At 30.0% G+C, this 16,629-nt stretch overlaps 1 protein-coding gene across 2 annotated transcripts in view; it reads left to right on the top strand.

Annotated features, from left to right (window-relative positions):
• Nucleotides 1–11,968, top strand: part of LOC118179428 (transcription initiation factor TFIID subunit 12-like) — a 64,895-nt gene extending 52,927 nt beyond the window's left edge. For both annotated transcript variants that reach the window (XM_085813245.1, XM_085813246.1), the window contains 4 exons: nt 3,242–3,319; nt 6,409–6,523; nt 8,683–8,771; nt 11,823–11,968. In XM_085813245.1, coding sequence (XP_085669371.1) covers nt 3,242–3,319; nt 6,409–6,523; nt 8,683–8,771; nt 11,823–11,858 — 318 coding nt within the window. In that variant the 3' untranslated portion in view covers nt 11,859–11,968. The remainder of the gene's footprint in view (nt 1–3,241; nt 3,320–6,408; nt 6,524–8,682; nt 8,772–11,822) is intronic.
• Nucleotides 11,969–16,629: the final 4,661 nt, after the last annotated feature.

Below are 16,629 nucleotides of genomic sequence, written 5' to 3'. Positions count from 1 at the left end.
AATTAAGATACAATAAAAAACCAAAGAAATATTAAATTGGAAGTCAAACAACAAAAATCAGCATTATATATTTTCAAATTTTCACAGGACTAGTTTTTATGGTTTTACCGAACAATCATTCTCAGCTGCATAAACGCAAATGAACGAGATAAGATATAATGAAAATTAGATTGTGATAAAAATTTTCAAATTTTCACAGGACTAGTTTCGATGGTTTTACCGAACCATCATTCTCAGCTGCATAAGCGCAAATGAAGGAGATAATATATAATGAAAATTAGATTGTGAAAATTTGAAAATATAACGCTGATTTTTGTTCTTTGACTTCCAAATTAATTGCTTTGTTTGTTATTAATATGTCTCATCTTTCCTGTTTCAGATAAAGTTTACTAGTGTTTCTTGGACAGGAAAGCAAGAATTTTTAATTTGAATCAATAAATTTATGATACACTAAAAACAGTTTCAAGTTATAATTCCCTTTCTGAATATCTTGAATGTATATTAAAAAGTAAAATGCAAATTTAATATTAATATTATCACCCTTAAATAACACCAAATTGCTTTGTTTGTTATTAATATGTCTCATCTTTCCTGTTTCAGATAAAGTTTACTAGTGTTTCTTGGACAGGAAAGCAAGAATTTTTAATTTGAATCAATAAATTTATGATACACTAAAAACAGTTTCAAGTTATAATTCCCTTTCTGAATATCTTGAATGTATATTAAAAAGTAAAATGCAAATTTAATATTAATATTATCACCCTTAAATAACACCCAAATGTTCCATTTATTACTCTTGAAACTACGTAATAATTAACGCAAAAAGAAATTATTTAAAATAATTATTATTTGCATGCAGTTGAAGAATATAGGAAAATGTTGAAAGTTTTAAAGATTTTCAATTAATAACAAAAATACAGAAAATCGGAAATAATACGATATGTTTCAGCAATATCTCAGAAGGAATGAAAGTAGCACCAGATATTTGTCAGAATAGAATTTTAGTGATAGCAGTTTAATCAGTTTGCATTGAAATTCCTGTGATAATCAGTGACATACAGATTTAGGTTACTTAGGTTAAAAATGCATAATAATTAAAAATTTAACAGGGTGAATTTTAAAACCAATTTATTTGAAAACTAACAGCTTCGCTGCCAGCCTTCGTCTGGCTTTTAAATGTAGCAGGAAAATGGCTGAAGGGAACACCAAATGTTAAATTTAAAAACTGCGTAGAACTTTACTTTGCAGAACAACTTCATAAAAAAGTTATTATGTATAACAAAATTACAATGAAATAATATATCCCTTAATACAAATATTAATACAATATCCCTTAATACAAATATTAATTATCCTAATAAATAAATTAACCAACTTCCCTTTGCAAAATCTTAAGAACTCAAATGGTATAAAGAAGGTTAAAAACTTTGTTTCCTAAAAAAAATCACTCAAAACTTTTCAGTATCTTAAAAATAATGAAATGAGCAATAAATAACATAAAAGAATGCACAAAACAAAAAATTCTGAAAAGCAAAGTATAATTAATGATATTTTATCTTATATTTTCAAGAGAAAAAAATTACAATAAAATAAGCTATATTCCTTAATACAAATATTAATTATCCTAATAAAAAATTAACCAACCAATTTCGTTGAAGAAACAAAATCATGCAAAACTTTTCAATATCTTACAAACAGTGAAATAAGCAAAAAATAACATGAAAGCAACTCAAAAAACATAAAATTCCATCCAGAATTTTACTCTGCAAAACAACTTTATCCAAAAAAAAAAAAAAAAAATAACAATAAAACTTTATTATATATATATATATATAAATGACAATGAAATATGCCAATCTCTTAAAAACAGTGACATAAGAAATAATATGAAAAATTGTTGCCAAACCCATATTTCTAAAAGAATGAAACTATTCAAAATGATGCGATTTCATCAAAAATCTATCAACAACAAGACAGGAAAATTGTTGCCAAAATCACATTTTTAAAGATGTGAGAAGTGTACTCAGAAGCTTCATTTAAAAAATTCTTTAAAAATACAAAATATTATCATTTTTTCAAAATTCTTTTTTTAAAAGCAGTGGCAAGGATGAAAGTTTAACGAGTCCAAAAATCAAAGAAAAATAAACATTTTTAGAAAAAATCCCGTTGAAAAGGTGTTAAGTTTCCTTTGTTAAATAAATTCGTATTTAATCAATTTATTGAAACAGGAAATTTATTTTAAGTTCGTAAAATAGCTAAGTGCCTACGTTTCATGACGATGTGAAAATGGAGTGTGTAGAGTAAAATCTCGCTTTCCTATAGCCCATATTGTCTCAAAATGATGCGATTTTGTCACGAAACATAAAATTAAAAAAAAATTAATTCGAGTTTCAAAAAATTCGCTTCGAGGTGCACTGTCTCTTTTCTATATGCACCTGTGTAATAAATTTCGTAGCCATGGGTCTATTAGCTTACGCGCAGCGCGAACAAAAGACACACACACACAGACTCTTTCTTTTATTATATGTAGAAAAGAGAAGAGAAGAGATAAGATTGTTTAAGGGAAGGAAATTTAAGTTTCGCAGCTGTACCCTGCGGCATTAAGACAAAGGGAAGGAAATTTAAGTTTCGCAGCTGTACCCTGCGGCATTAAGACAGTCATCACAGAGAGTCTAGTCTTTTGCAATTCTCTTGACAGCTCACATCTACGGAACAATATCTAGTAATCAATCTAACTTAGCAGAATCATTGAAGTAAAATTCTGGGAGGGATGGGAAATAACAAAAGAACTGCTTGACAATTTTCAGAAGTTTAGGGTTATTTTTGCGACATTTTATGGGAAGTTCGGTCCATAACTAACGGCAGTTTTAAAGGGATTTGCAGAAAATTACTCGACAGGCTAAGGGTTAATGCTATATTCGGTAAAAACTGATATGATTCATATATGCATCACCATGTATTGAAGGGCCTTGTAATAATAAAATTCCTTGTACTACATAAGTTTGAGATAAGCGTAAACATTTAGGAATAGTTTGACATATAAAATTTGACTTGCTTAAAGATTAGCTTAAGTCATCTTTTTTGCATAGCAGGATATTGATAGCAGAAATTAAAATATGCAATTTTTTATGTAGCTATCAATTTTTATTTGAATGTGGAATATGCTTAATGCAGATTGAAGGTATGCATGAACAGTGATATTTGTAAAAATTAAGTTTTTATCTTTTTTCCCCCCCTTTAGGTTTTAAATAAGCAGCGCCTTCAGGATTTAGTAAGAGAAGTAGATCCAAATGTGCAGCCTGATGAAGATGTTGAAGATGTATATATACCTTTTTTTCCAATATAAAATTTTATATAATTTTAATTATTTTACTTTTTATATTGAGGTACTTTTTGCAGTTATATGATTTTTCATTTATTAAATCCTTTGTATAGCTAGTAGGTATGTATGTATTTTTCCATTGGCTATGAAAGTTGGTAAAGCCCTGTCAAACTTATGCTCGTGTGAAGTGGTTAAATGTGAAAAAACTGATTGTTATTTAACCACTTGTGCTAAAAAGACATGCCACGCACATCAAGATGCTTTTGTCTCAAACCGCGAGCGATGTGAACACCACGTCGATAGGCCTTTATCGCAAAAATGAAAATAACGGGTTGCAATCGTCGCCTAACAATGAGATTATTTCTCAGGTTACAGCTCTGGATCGCAGACGCGGAGCGGCATAAATGAGACACTTTACCGCTTGTTATATTGTAGCGCACGGCACCACAACCGTGAAGTTTAGTCGTGGTTAATTAGATAAGTAACAGATACAAGTTACTGATGTAGCATATAGAAAACTTAAAACACATTTTCAAACTGCCAAAGAAGTAGCAGCACCAACTTACCGAAGATTGCAGCTGCATAAAATCAAAGTGAAGATCTTATGAGTAAATTGTGATGCCATGTTTATCCATTATTTATATGAAATTGGATTGTTTGAGACATTTATTTATTTATTATTACCTTTTCAGCAAAAATAGTCGATTTTAAAATACGTATATTGCATAACTTAAAAACGAGTAGCCTTGGAATGTTGAAATTTTGTATATAAGACTGCTATAATGTGTAGCTTCAACTTTGGTTGCAATCAGCTCCACCAAAGGTATATAACAGTAGTGGCAAACCTTTTTGGGGCTGCATGCCCAAAACCATTATTGAAGGGGGGGGTCCGCGTACCCAAAACAAACCTCGTTGATTAAATCCCAATCGGAGAGCGATTTACCATGCTTTGCCAAGCATAGTGAAATGTGAAAGCTGGCTATTGTTAGATGGTTTGTTTTAGAAAGATAATTGCAAAACCCAACTTTCTGCTATTTATAATTCTTCAATTTCCCTCTAATAAAACACCTTCCATTCAGCTTTATCAACAATCTTGTGGTTTGTGTTAAATTGCCGTCTGACACCAGATGTGCGACACACAACGTTTTTTCCCATACAGAATGTAAAATGCTTTCCTACTATGTTCAATAACTCCAAATGATTCTGGTCTCTTGAAATAATCTTCCACTATCAATGTTTAATTTTGCCTTTTTTGCTGGAGCCATTTGTGAGGGTTCAAGACCTGGAGAATAGAAAAGCACAAAATTTAAAAATGAAGGATTAAATATAAATCGATCATATACTGAAAAGGGGTAACATTATTCGCCAATAGTAAGGAATTGAATTTTCAAGAATCAACAATCTGTGGCTGCAGATTTAAATATGAACAGGGGACAGCAGTAACCGTTAACCTGGACATCTCTTTGCTAAAACTTCTAACTTTAGATATCACATGCTCCTTTTCGGCGGCTTTATTGGACTTATTTTGGCTGAGCACATGTGAATAAGCTTCGTTTCCCTACTAAGCTTTCGTGTTTTGCCTATATTATCAAATTGCATGTTTTTACATTATATTTGTACATTCCGTTCAAGATATTAAATGAGAATTATTCATGAGTTACCTCAATGCTTAGATCTGAAAACTGGAATCTATTTAATAATAAAAGTATTAAAGCTCATCTGCAGTTTGCAATAAATTTGAATTTGTTTAGCAAACCATTATCTATTTCAACTCTGGCATATCCTTTGCCATGTAACAAGTAATGTGATTGGCCCAAACAATTGAAACATCACCAATTGGATCAATAAATATGTATATTATTTCTATGTCGATATATGGAAAATCTTATACCTAGGCTTAGGCTGTATGCTAGTGGCATTATATGATAAGTGAGTAAGTGAAACTTTCAAGAAAAGATAAAAACCCTTATTTAAATTACATAGTATCATTTTAATGTGGTTATTGATTAAGGAAGTAATATTTTAGTTGCATGCTGGTTGATGAGGCCGACTGTGATGAGCGTGCCATAGGTTTGCCATCACTGGTATCTCCATTTCTGGTATATCTATCACTGGTATAACCATCCACTCTGTTATTCGGCTCTGTGAGCTCAACTTTTTTTTTATTCTTATATGTTGGTAAATTGTGCTTTCCCCCCCTTTAAAAAGGATTGAATTATGTTGTTCTTATCTTCCAGTTAAGTCTGCCTTTAGTTATTCTGAATTCAATAGTTGTAGAATTATCAGCAATTCAAAAGTTGTTTAAGTGCCACTAGGCCTAACTTTTTTACTATAGCAGACACATTTGTTTGCATTTCAAACTTGGCAAAATAGTGAATTAATTCTTTCTGCACCTTTCAGTGTCTTTTTTCGAGTGGGACGAAAAGGAAACTTTTGTGCACCGCAAAATCTGCCTTATTGCCCCCTGACTGAATTACTTGTTTTCGCATAGAAACTAATTTAATTGTAAAAATTTTTTAATTGTTTTAACTGTTAAAGAAGATTTGGTGTTTTATATTTTTCTATTATTTTTCAATTTTTAATAAAGATATTTTGAAATTGTATATATTTTTGCCTTGCCACATAGTGAGAGAACTGAATTAATTAAATGAGAAATATATCACTAATGAAATTCAAGGAAATAAGTTTAAATGAAATGCAGCAAAAAATGGGCATAATTTAATATTCTATACATTCAAGGAATTCATGTGGTTTATGCTTCAGATTTTTTAGGACATATATAAATATTGTATTATTGTTAAGAAGCAACATATGGCTAAAATTTCTAGGATAATAGTAATGCTTAGTATTAACTTAGTGATCCTATTTAAGCAGGCATGAAATCATTTAAATAAATAAAATATATTGTTAGTTATGAATAAATATAAGTGCGGACAAAAGCTTTTTTGACTTAAAGAAAAGAAAATTTTGCTATTAATCCCATTTAATAGCAAGGAAAGCAATATTTATTGATTTAAAGATGTTATTTATATATACATCTGTACATCCTAATATCATGTGATCATTATATTTCTTTTTATTTTCAGTTGTTATTGCAGTTAGCAGAAGAATTTATAGATGATGTTGTGGTCACATCATGTCTGTTAGCTAAGCATCGGAAGTCAAACATATTAGAAGTAAAAGATGTGCAGTTAAGTCTTGGTGAGTTAGAAATTGTAAGATTTTTCTTTTGCATCTTACTTATTAGCCAAGTGAACACTTTAATGAGCTATTTTAATTTAGAGTTAAATAGTATGATACTCAGTTCCGATGTCTGTTAGACCACTATACAAAGGTAATTTATTCTGGAATTTGATATGCAGTGTAATATGGATAGTAATAGGAGTTTAACTAATCATAGTTTGTGTAACTAACATCTTTCTAGTTGAACTAATCATAATTTTTTGTGTAATGTTGATATAGCCTGGTTTTTTTGAAAAACAGTCTCTCCCAAAATAGCCCTGTTGTGTTGCATACATCTGTTTAAAAATAAATATAAAGCTTGTAATGTTGACAAGATTTTAAATCTATTATGATATTTATTAAGTACCACAAAATATATTCTTGTATACTATGAGTTCGTAGGGATTTCCTTGAATAACTAAGCCAGATGAACAGGAAGACCTTGAAATTTCATTTAATATTAATAATACTTCTTACAGCGAGATAAACAGAGATAAATAACTGAAAAGAAAAAAAGAGATAGGGTGAAATTCTGGTTAACAAACAAAGGCAATCTCAGATCACCAAATTCAGTTTCAGAACAAGGTTTAAAACAGTAATCACCAAACAGAAAGTTTAAGAGTATAAAACAGGCAAAGAAGTCATAACACAGTCTTTTATTTATAGAGTTTGTTAGGTAACAATCTCTTCTTTTTAGGGAAGGTAAACACTTCTAGAAGCTTCAATGCAATTTTCTGGTTTTCAATGCAATGGTCTTTAAAAATGCATTTTCTAGAAACTTCCAAAATGTTAAGTTTGCTTCGTTTTATGTGATAATACTTTCTCTTTAATTCTGTAAACAGACATAATTTCTTCTTCAGTTACAAAGTTCTGCTGTTCAAGTGCTATAATTGCAAGTGTTCAAGTGCTATATCCACTGTTCAAGTGCTTCACTATCGGAAGCGAATTATAATGACGAGGAATTTGATTTAAATCATTTCAAAGACTGAGTACATCAAGATGAAATACTACATTTAGTAAGGAATTATAAGCCAAATAAAATAAAAAATCTGCCCTGAAGATAAGGATGGTGCTGACAGATCAACTTCCAATTAACTGCGCGCAATGACGTGCCCCCCTCCCCCCGCAGAGCAATGTGAAATTGATAAACAGATTTCGGAATGGTTAGATAAACAAAGGATTATGCCTTTATCCATTTTTTGCAGCAATTCCACTTTTTGTTTAATGGACTTCAAAACATACTTTCGCTTTGTAGTAAATATATATCGGAAATTCTATTTGATATAATCGAAAGTTTAAGCTTACTTTTATAAAATTGCTCTAACAGTCTGCAAAAAATAATAAGCCTTATCCAATTCGAAGATTAAGAAACAATGCAATCTGCAACATTAACTGAATTAGATCATTTTAGCTTAGCTTATACTGTCCGTTATACATTAAACGCACATGCGTAAACCTATTATGCGCATGCGCACACGCATATTCGCAGCCGTAAAGGTCTTACGTGTCAACTTTCTGCAACGCGACGAATGCGCAGAAAGTTTGTAGCTTTGAGGTCCGGATTATGGGTGTCCTAATTAACATCTTTTGACTGTACATGAAATAAATACAGCATAATAAGTGGTCATAAGTTCAAAACTAAATAAAATGCATGATAATTAGCGCAGAGTCATCTTGTAAAATGAACCAGATAATTTTATTAAATGTAAAATTAGCCAGATAATTGTTATTATTTTTTTCATTTAATCTGTTTTTGCTGTAATTCTTTCAGCATTCTAAATTAAGAGGCAAAATCAGGTTAAAATATTAAAACAGCTGTCTTGTTTTTGGAGTAGAATTGGATTGTTTGGTATTTATGTATGTTTCCACATGTATTTATATGTAACTCAAATGAACAGTAAACTAGAAAATGTAGTCCCATGTCAAGACAGTTTGTTATTTGTGACATTGATTGAAATATGAATTATTCACTCAGTGGATATTTTTATTTATAAATATAAGATGATTTGTTAAGGGGTTAAATTTTTAAGGGGTTCATTTATTTTCCCTTTTATAAATAGTATGTATTTGTTATATACTGTTTTTACCCTTTATTTGTTACTTGTTTAAGCTGTTAAAGTTTTTAATATACTTTTTAGAAAAAAACTGGAATATGTGTGTACCTGGTTTTGGATGTGAAGAATGGAGGCCATATAAAAAGTCAGCAACTACTGAAGCTCATAAACAGGTAAACCTAAGTACTTTTATAAGCTGGTTCATACTAAAAGGTTTTATAATTATTTGCACTGAAAATATTTGTAATTCACAAGATTTATTGAAAAAAAATTAATGAGGTAATCAGTGAAAATGTTCAAAGTATATACTAAGCTAATGCTTCTTTAAATTTTTGCATCAGAAAAATATTTCCAAATTCTCAAGACAGAAAAGATAAATTATTAAAGCGTAACACATTTGTAAATTATATGCTTGGGTGAGTCGTGTTCTTTGGCCTAATTTAGAAGAAAGTAAATTTGTGTGTGAAAAGTAATTTCATGATTCTTATTTTCAAAGGGACAAGCAAGCATACCTAGGCAATGAATACGACTACTATATAAATTGTAAATTTTTAGTAATAAAGAGTGAAGTTGAGGGAAAGTTGATTGCATGTGTTGAATAGAAGAATGCATATTCAGTGTTGATGATATAGTATTATAATGAATAAAAAGGATTAGACTTACTGAAATATTAGATCTAAATAACCGTGATAGATAAAAAAACATGTTATGGATATATCTTTATTGATTACAGCATTGAAGACTAACTAGAGATAGTTTGGCTGTGGGGCATCCTTACACATAATTAAATCTTTTTTTTTTTTTTTTTAAGACTTAAAATATCTTTGCTATTCTCTTATTCGTTTAGATACTATTAGCCAAGCATCTGTAGTTGTAATGTGTTAAGTTTTCATATACATTATCAGTATCAAAATAGCTGCCAACTACCTGTTTTGCTGGGCGACTCTCAGCTTTTTGACAGTTTCTTGATACATCACTGAATCTCCCAATTTTTAATATCTAGCCTTTATAAAGAAGATTGTTTTTCAGCAAATGATGAAATTTAAATTGCTCAGATTTCTTTCTTGCACCATTATTGATACTCAGTATGCTTTTACTTATATCATTTGATCTGAATTGTCTTAATCTATTGTAGACATTTGGGAAGTCAATCTTTAACTAGTTAATTATTAGTGTTTAATTTTGTTTTGCATCAGTATTTGGTACATTACAAAGTTTATTCTCACAACAATACATACATTAATTATTATTTCCATTGTGTTTAAAAGAACTTTGATAAATAAAAACTTTCTTTCCCTTTTCACGATTTTATCAGCATAAAAGTGTAAGAAAACTAAAAAATGAAATTATCCAAAAAATATAAAATTTAGAATGTCAGAATTATATTTTGAATAGTTGAATAAACTGAATCATGTGTTATGAATCAAATTTAAATCCCCCCTTTTTTTAATATTGCCACTGTGTAGTGGCTAAAACCTCCAGGAAACTCCTGGTTTTAATGTGAGAACCTTTTTGCTTTTCATGTTTTAAGACTGGAAGCTATGCATTATATTTTGTGATGCAAGTTTGATTTCCTTTTGTAGATTTTAAATACAGAAATCCATCCCTGGAAGTACTGCACTGGAAAGGCTAATATAGACAAACATTTTGAACCATTTGGGTTAATGATCTGGCATTAAAGCATGGGGGGTATTAAACTTCTCTTCTATTTACACCTTATTTATGAATATGAAATACTAGAACCTGATATGGTTAACTATGGTTCTTGTTTGTCTGTTCTCATTATCCAATACAGCAAACTTGTGGCCAAAACATCAATGTTTCCTGGATAGCATGATGCATGGCCTGTACATCTGTTTCCCATTTACTACATAGCATCCATATATTCATGTTATCACCTAGCAAGGAACTGTGAAATGCAATTACCAAGCCGTTCATAGAAATTTTAGGAGTGTCATGGAATGAAATTATTCATACATAATTTGATCTCTCTTCTCTCTCACCAGTGTCAGATCATGTAGAAACAAATATTATCATTTTTGGTGTACCACACTATATTTGTAGGAAAAGTAATGTAGCTCTTTTTTTCGAAAACACATATTGTGGAGAAGATGCACTTAGTACAGCATATTTTTTCATTGATAACTTTGCAGTTGGCATTCACATTTCTTGAATGTATAGTAATAAACATATTGAAGAGTTGCAGAAATGTCTTGTATCGTTCCTGAAGAATTTTAGTGAATCCTACTCAACTATCAGCAAGGTGATAACTTCATACATAATTAATATGACTAAGCTGTGGTTTAATAGTTTGCTAGATTAAGTTGTTAAAATAGTCTATCCATTCCTCAATTGTAATCACTTAAAAACACTTTAGCAGTGCTAGTACTTAGAATATAACAAACAAACAAACAAGTGTATGAAGGAGCTCAAAATTGTAATTTCAGTAGAATCTCATACTGAATCTGCTTCAGAGGTGACATATTCAAAGAACAACACCATTTATAATTTTAATGTAAAGAAAGGGTGATTTCTTAATTATGACATTTGCTTTCTAATGGAAGTATGGCTTTTAGAAGTGGACATATTCTTTTAATAGGATTTTTTACTTTTTATTTATAAAAATATTAGGACACTGAAACTGGAATGTAGAAACATGCACAAAGATATTTTTAGGATACTGGATTACATATAAATAGAATTTTAGATTGAAATATTTGGCAAAAATCCAAAATACATAAAATTTAGGATGGCGTATTCTTATGGTATACAGTATGGTGTAGGTAATTGTGGTTAAGTTGTTGGATGAATTAATACTGCTTTTTTATAATTATTTTAAAAAAATGTTGCTTTCACTTTTAGTGTGTAATACATACCTGAGCATATGCATATGACCTTAAAGGGGTGTTATTATCCCCTTTAGGAAATTGGGTACTTGAAGAAAATCCCGTCAACCAAAGAGACAGTGCCAATTGTGCCAAACCAAAAAAAAAAAAAAAAAAATTTACTAAATACAAGAAAAAAAAGTTCTGTTCCTATTATAACACATGTGTTAAAATAAAATTAACTCGTATGTAAAATAACATGTTTAACACGCATGTTAATATAACATTAACACATGTTAAAATAACATTAGCACATGTGTGTTACATTTTTTAATAACAAATATTTTTAATAAATGTCATTTATAAGGTGTTAATGCTTGTAATAAATTTCTTTTTCAGAGAATGGCACTAATTAGGAAAACTATGAAGAAATAATCACCGCTGTGCTTGTTACAAAATACTCCAAAATAATCGTCCTTTATTTTAAAAAAAGATTTACTGTATATACTTGTTTGCAAATAAAATGTATAGTTATTAAAATATAATTGTTTTTAATTTTTCTAGTAGAATGAAAATGTATGTTGCACTTCATTCCTTGATATAGACAGATGAATAATATTTTTTCAAGTATTTAATGGAGATATTTGGTTAGTGGAGTTATTCATAATTTTATGAAATTTTTTAAAAATTCATATTGAATGAGCTACCTAGTGAGCATGAAAATATTTTCCTCAATAGAGGAAAACCATTCAGTGAGCTTTCCTAAAGCAAGACTTGATCGTATATCCCATGTTTTATCAAAAGAAGATAGCAATATGGTGTTTGATGTACGTGAACAGGCATTTATTTTACACTTGAGAATGCATTTTGAGTGTGTAGTGACAATTTCGAGCAGAATTCTGGAAAGCAGCATCTGTTTTCAACAGCATCAGTAAATACAATTTTGAAATTGAGGTTATCAGCACACAGCTCTTTGGTTGGGACAAATGAACTTTTCTTTTGAGACTTTTTTTTTTTTTTTTTTTTTTTTTTTTTTTTTTTTTTTAAGGAAGCTGTTTTATGCTTCATAATCTGTTGGATTTTTGCTTTAGTATCATGTATGCTATGGCTTTGATTGCCTGTGCGAGTGTATTGGTCCATCGGTAGTAATCACAGGGTTCGTATAGTCCTTAAAAGTCCTTAATTTTTTCAAAAATGATTTTTGGTCCTTTAAGAGTCCTTAATTTTGGTCAAAATGAATAAATTGTCCTTAATTTTGCTCATTTGACATTTCTTATCATTTCTAATGATTGCCATTCTAAGTGTGAATTGTGATTTCTCATGAATATGGAATTAAAATTACACGGCTCTTAAACAATCTGTTGGCAGATTTGCATTGCAAACGATAAAAAACAGTTAGCTACCTTAGGACGAAAGTATTGGGTGTCTGATTGGCTATTTACCCAGTCTTTCGAAACAAGTGTTATCCATAAATTTAGGCAGATTGTGATGAAAGCGTGAAGCCAGAAGTTCTTTAAGAGGCGAAAGTGATGATGAAGGTGCTCGAGTAAAAAAAAAGGGGGGATTCTGAAAATATTTGCCAAAATTAGAACAATCCCAATCTGGAAGGCCACAACCCCTCTGACCCCAATAGGAACGAGATGCCTGGAAAGTGCATTTTCAATAAACTGTGACTTCCATCAAGCTGACTACAAAGACTGGATATTGATGGATGACAATCCTTATAAAGCTAAATGTGGTCTCTGTCTGAAACAAATTGAAATTTCTAGAATGGGAGAGTCAGTGCTGAAAATTCACATGAAAGCTAAGTTTCGTTTTATCATTTCAATTTGTTTTTACACGGTTTTGCTTTTCTGTGTTTGTTTGAATTAAGCCATAAATTAATTTTTGATCACTTTCTACGGAGTTTATTTTTATTTATTTATTTATTTTTTGCACATATAAGTATGGGATATTGGGATTATGAGTTTATTTCTGCAGAGGGTCTGTTATCGATTTCGCGGGAAATCTGTTGGCTCCATTTCGATTTTAGGTCGCCAAGGGCAAATTTGGTAACGCTAGCCAAAAAAAAGTGAAGTTCGGAAATACGTTTTGAAGCTTCAATAGACAATTAAGTATTTGGTTTAATCCTATGCGCAAGGTATCCGTTGCATAAGGGATTTGGCTACTTTATGATGAGCATTAAACGGGACATATAAGATGGGTAGTTAAACGGGTCATTTTGGTGTTGGCGATAATTTTCAAAATTGCGCCAAGGCTGCACCATACTAGAATTTTACCAAGTATTTTTATAAAAGGAATACTGCTTTCAGAAGAATGTTATTGAATTTTAATATCACATTAGTTATCCAAATAGTTGGTCAATATAAAATTTCATTGTGATAATGATTGAAATTATCTTTTGTTATTAAGCTAATTTCACCTATTTATAACTAGAAATTAAAATAAAAGCTAAATCCTGAATAAAAAGTCAGTGTTGAAATGATAAAGAAAAAATAAAAGAAACGAAAGATTAATAAATTAAAAGAAAATGACCAATAAGCGGAATGGTTGCTACACGGACAAAACGTGTTCATGGTATTGCCAATATCGCATTCTTATGGCAATTTTAGCGATGTAACGAAATCTCTGCAGGAATGCCTGCCTAGAATATTTCGCGATGTCGCAATTTTTTATCGACATAGTACATTTTTTAAATGTTAAAATATAATGCGTAAGAAAAATTCATACATTTTTGTTTAACAATAAAACCAAGATTATTGCAGAATTTTTATCTTTGCTCCATCATCTGATAGATAAAGAAATAATGTTTTAATTAAAATTTTCTGCTGTGAAGTTCTGCTTTTACCGATGGTTGCAAAATGTCCCAGCAGTTGAAAGAGCCATTGAAATTTGGGATGACTTGCTACTATACATTATAAAAGTTGAAATGGGGCAGTTTAAAAAAAATCATTGAAATCCATCTCAAATATTTTGAAGGCAACTAAGGATAAAACATTTCTTATAAAATTAAATTTTTTTTCTCTCTCTGTCAAAAATATTATTGCCTTTCCTTGAATATTATCAAAGCGATAAACCACTTATTCCCTTTTTTGCTGAAGATATCTTAAAACTTGTAAGTGATTGCTTTTAGCACTTTAAAATTTTGAAACTAGAATATTCAAAAATAACTAAAGCAGAAAATCTTAATAAATTTAATTTAATGATCCAAATTGTTATAATGATAAAAGTAAAGTTTATTTGAGCAGTTAATGAATGTAAAATGCCGCAAGAAGGACATTTCACAAGCTGCAAGTTTTGCATTGAAACAAGGTCAACAATGTGTCTTAACAATGGTACAACACTTAATGGCTAAATGTCCAATAAATTACTCTCTTATTCGAAATGTATCTTGTATAAACCCACAGTTGATGGCTAATAGTCCAGAAAAAGCCCAGAACAAAATGAAAATAGTTCTAACGGTGTTAATGCGGAATAAACGTGTTTTACAAGATAATTGTGATGAAATTCTGCTGCAGTTTGGAGAGATTCAAGACAAAGTAGTTAAGACAAATTTACATGAATTTTCTACTTTTGATCCTCAAAATCTATCTCTTGACACATTTCTCACTTCTTATTTTCATGATTTTCACTATTCTAAAGTATGGAAAATAGTGAAAATTATTCTTATCTTGTCACATGGACAGGCCTCTGTGGAAAGGGGCTTCTCTGTAAATAAAGCAATTGAAATGGAAAATTTTAAGTGACTCATCACACATTTCTCAATGCACGGTATTTGATTACATAAAATTTTCTGGACGTATTCTTAATATCGAAATTAATAAAGAAATGAGATCAGCAGCAGCTTCGATAGATGCTTTTAGCAGATGAAGCCGAGACCAGCAGGAATATTGATTTGTTTATCAAAGCAAATGAACTTAGAAAACTAGTTAAAGAAAAGGAAATAGACATAAATAAATTAGATGTTAAAATATCTAAAAAAATTTCAGATTTTAAAAAAGTATAAATGTTTTGTATCTTTTATTGTATAGTTTATTATTTTAGTATCTTCCAAAAAACCAAAGAAATAAATTGTATGTTTACAAATCTGTTATTTTAATCTGCAAAATATTCTTACATTGCAATTGTAATAGTAGTTGTGTTTAAATAAATATCAAATAAGTTAAATAATAATCATGTAAATCTCTAAAATATCTGTGGCTGTTATTAGTGTAAAATACACTTATACATGTTTTTTAATTTAATGTTATCTACTTCATAACTTGTAGGGAGTTAGTTTAATTTTTAAAATTGTTTTATGTTAAAGTATTAAATTGAATTTAATAATAGTGCATAATACACACTTCTGTTAGTTTCATAAATGGATAACTGCTTTATTCTATTCCCCTTTTTTTTTTTTTTTTTTTTTTTTTTTGTTTGTTTGCTGATAGGTCCTTAATTTTTTCTTTGATGGTCCTTAAAAGTCCTTAATTTTCATGTAAGGAAATGTGTACGAACCCTTTAATCATTATGTTAGTATGCTGAAAAACATGTCAACACTATACTAGCATGTCAGCAAGTCTGGGATAAAACATAATATATAAATGGCTGCAATATCAGGAGACCTCAATGTGCATAGTGTGAGTAAAATTTGTAAGAGAAAAATTCTTAGATTACTTTATTACAGTATATTAAATTTTGATATTGCTTCCACAGTTTATCTGTTATGAATTTTTTAAATGTTTCATAGAATTGTGAGTAACTCTTTATAAATTTGTTTTATAAATAAGCTTTAAATGTAAACTCTTCCGATTTCCGACCATACTCCCACCAACCAGATTTAAAACATATTTCGCTTGACTTTCTCTTAGTCTTAAAATTTCTCATGATTTTTGTTTAGCTTTCAGATTCAAATAAAGTATTAAGCTAATACTTTATTTGAATCTGAAAGTGCTTGGTTTTCCTCTAGATTATACATTAAAAAAAGTTTTTCATCAATGAGATATCATGGCATGTGTTCAAAAGCATTGCGTTCCAGTTCGCCATTGAGCATCAAATGCCCCAGGGGGTCATCTGGCCAATGAGCCATTAGCCAATTAGCCAATGAGCGCAAAGTAAGATCGAGGTTATTTCACCTCGATCAATCTCCGCCGCTGAGCCCTGTGTTTCCTGTGCTTGGCAAGAAAAATTTTAAGAAATTGCAATCTTTTGTCTTGGTTATGTCTGC

The sequence above is a fragment of the Stegodyphus dumicola genome, chromosome 3, assembly GCF_044657685.1.
Source record: "Stegodyphus dumicola isolate Sdum_Otavi_A_Nest chromosome 3, ASM4465768v1".
Lineage (NCBI taxonomy): Eukaryota > Metazoa > Arthropoda > Arachnida > Araneae > Eresidae > Stegodyphus > Stegodyphus dumicola.
Note: the sequence above shows the minus strand (reverse complement) of the source record. Positions and strands in the feature narration are given on the sequence as shown.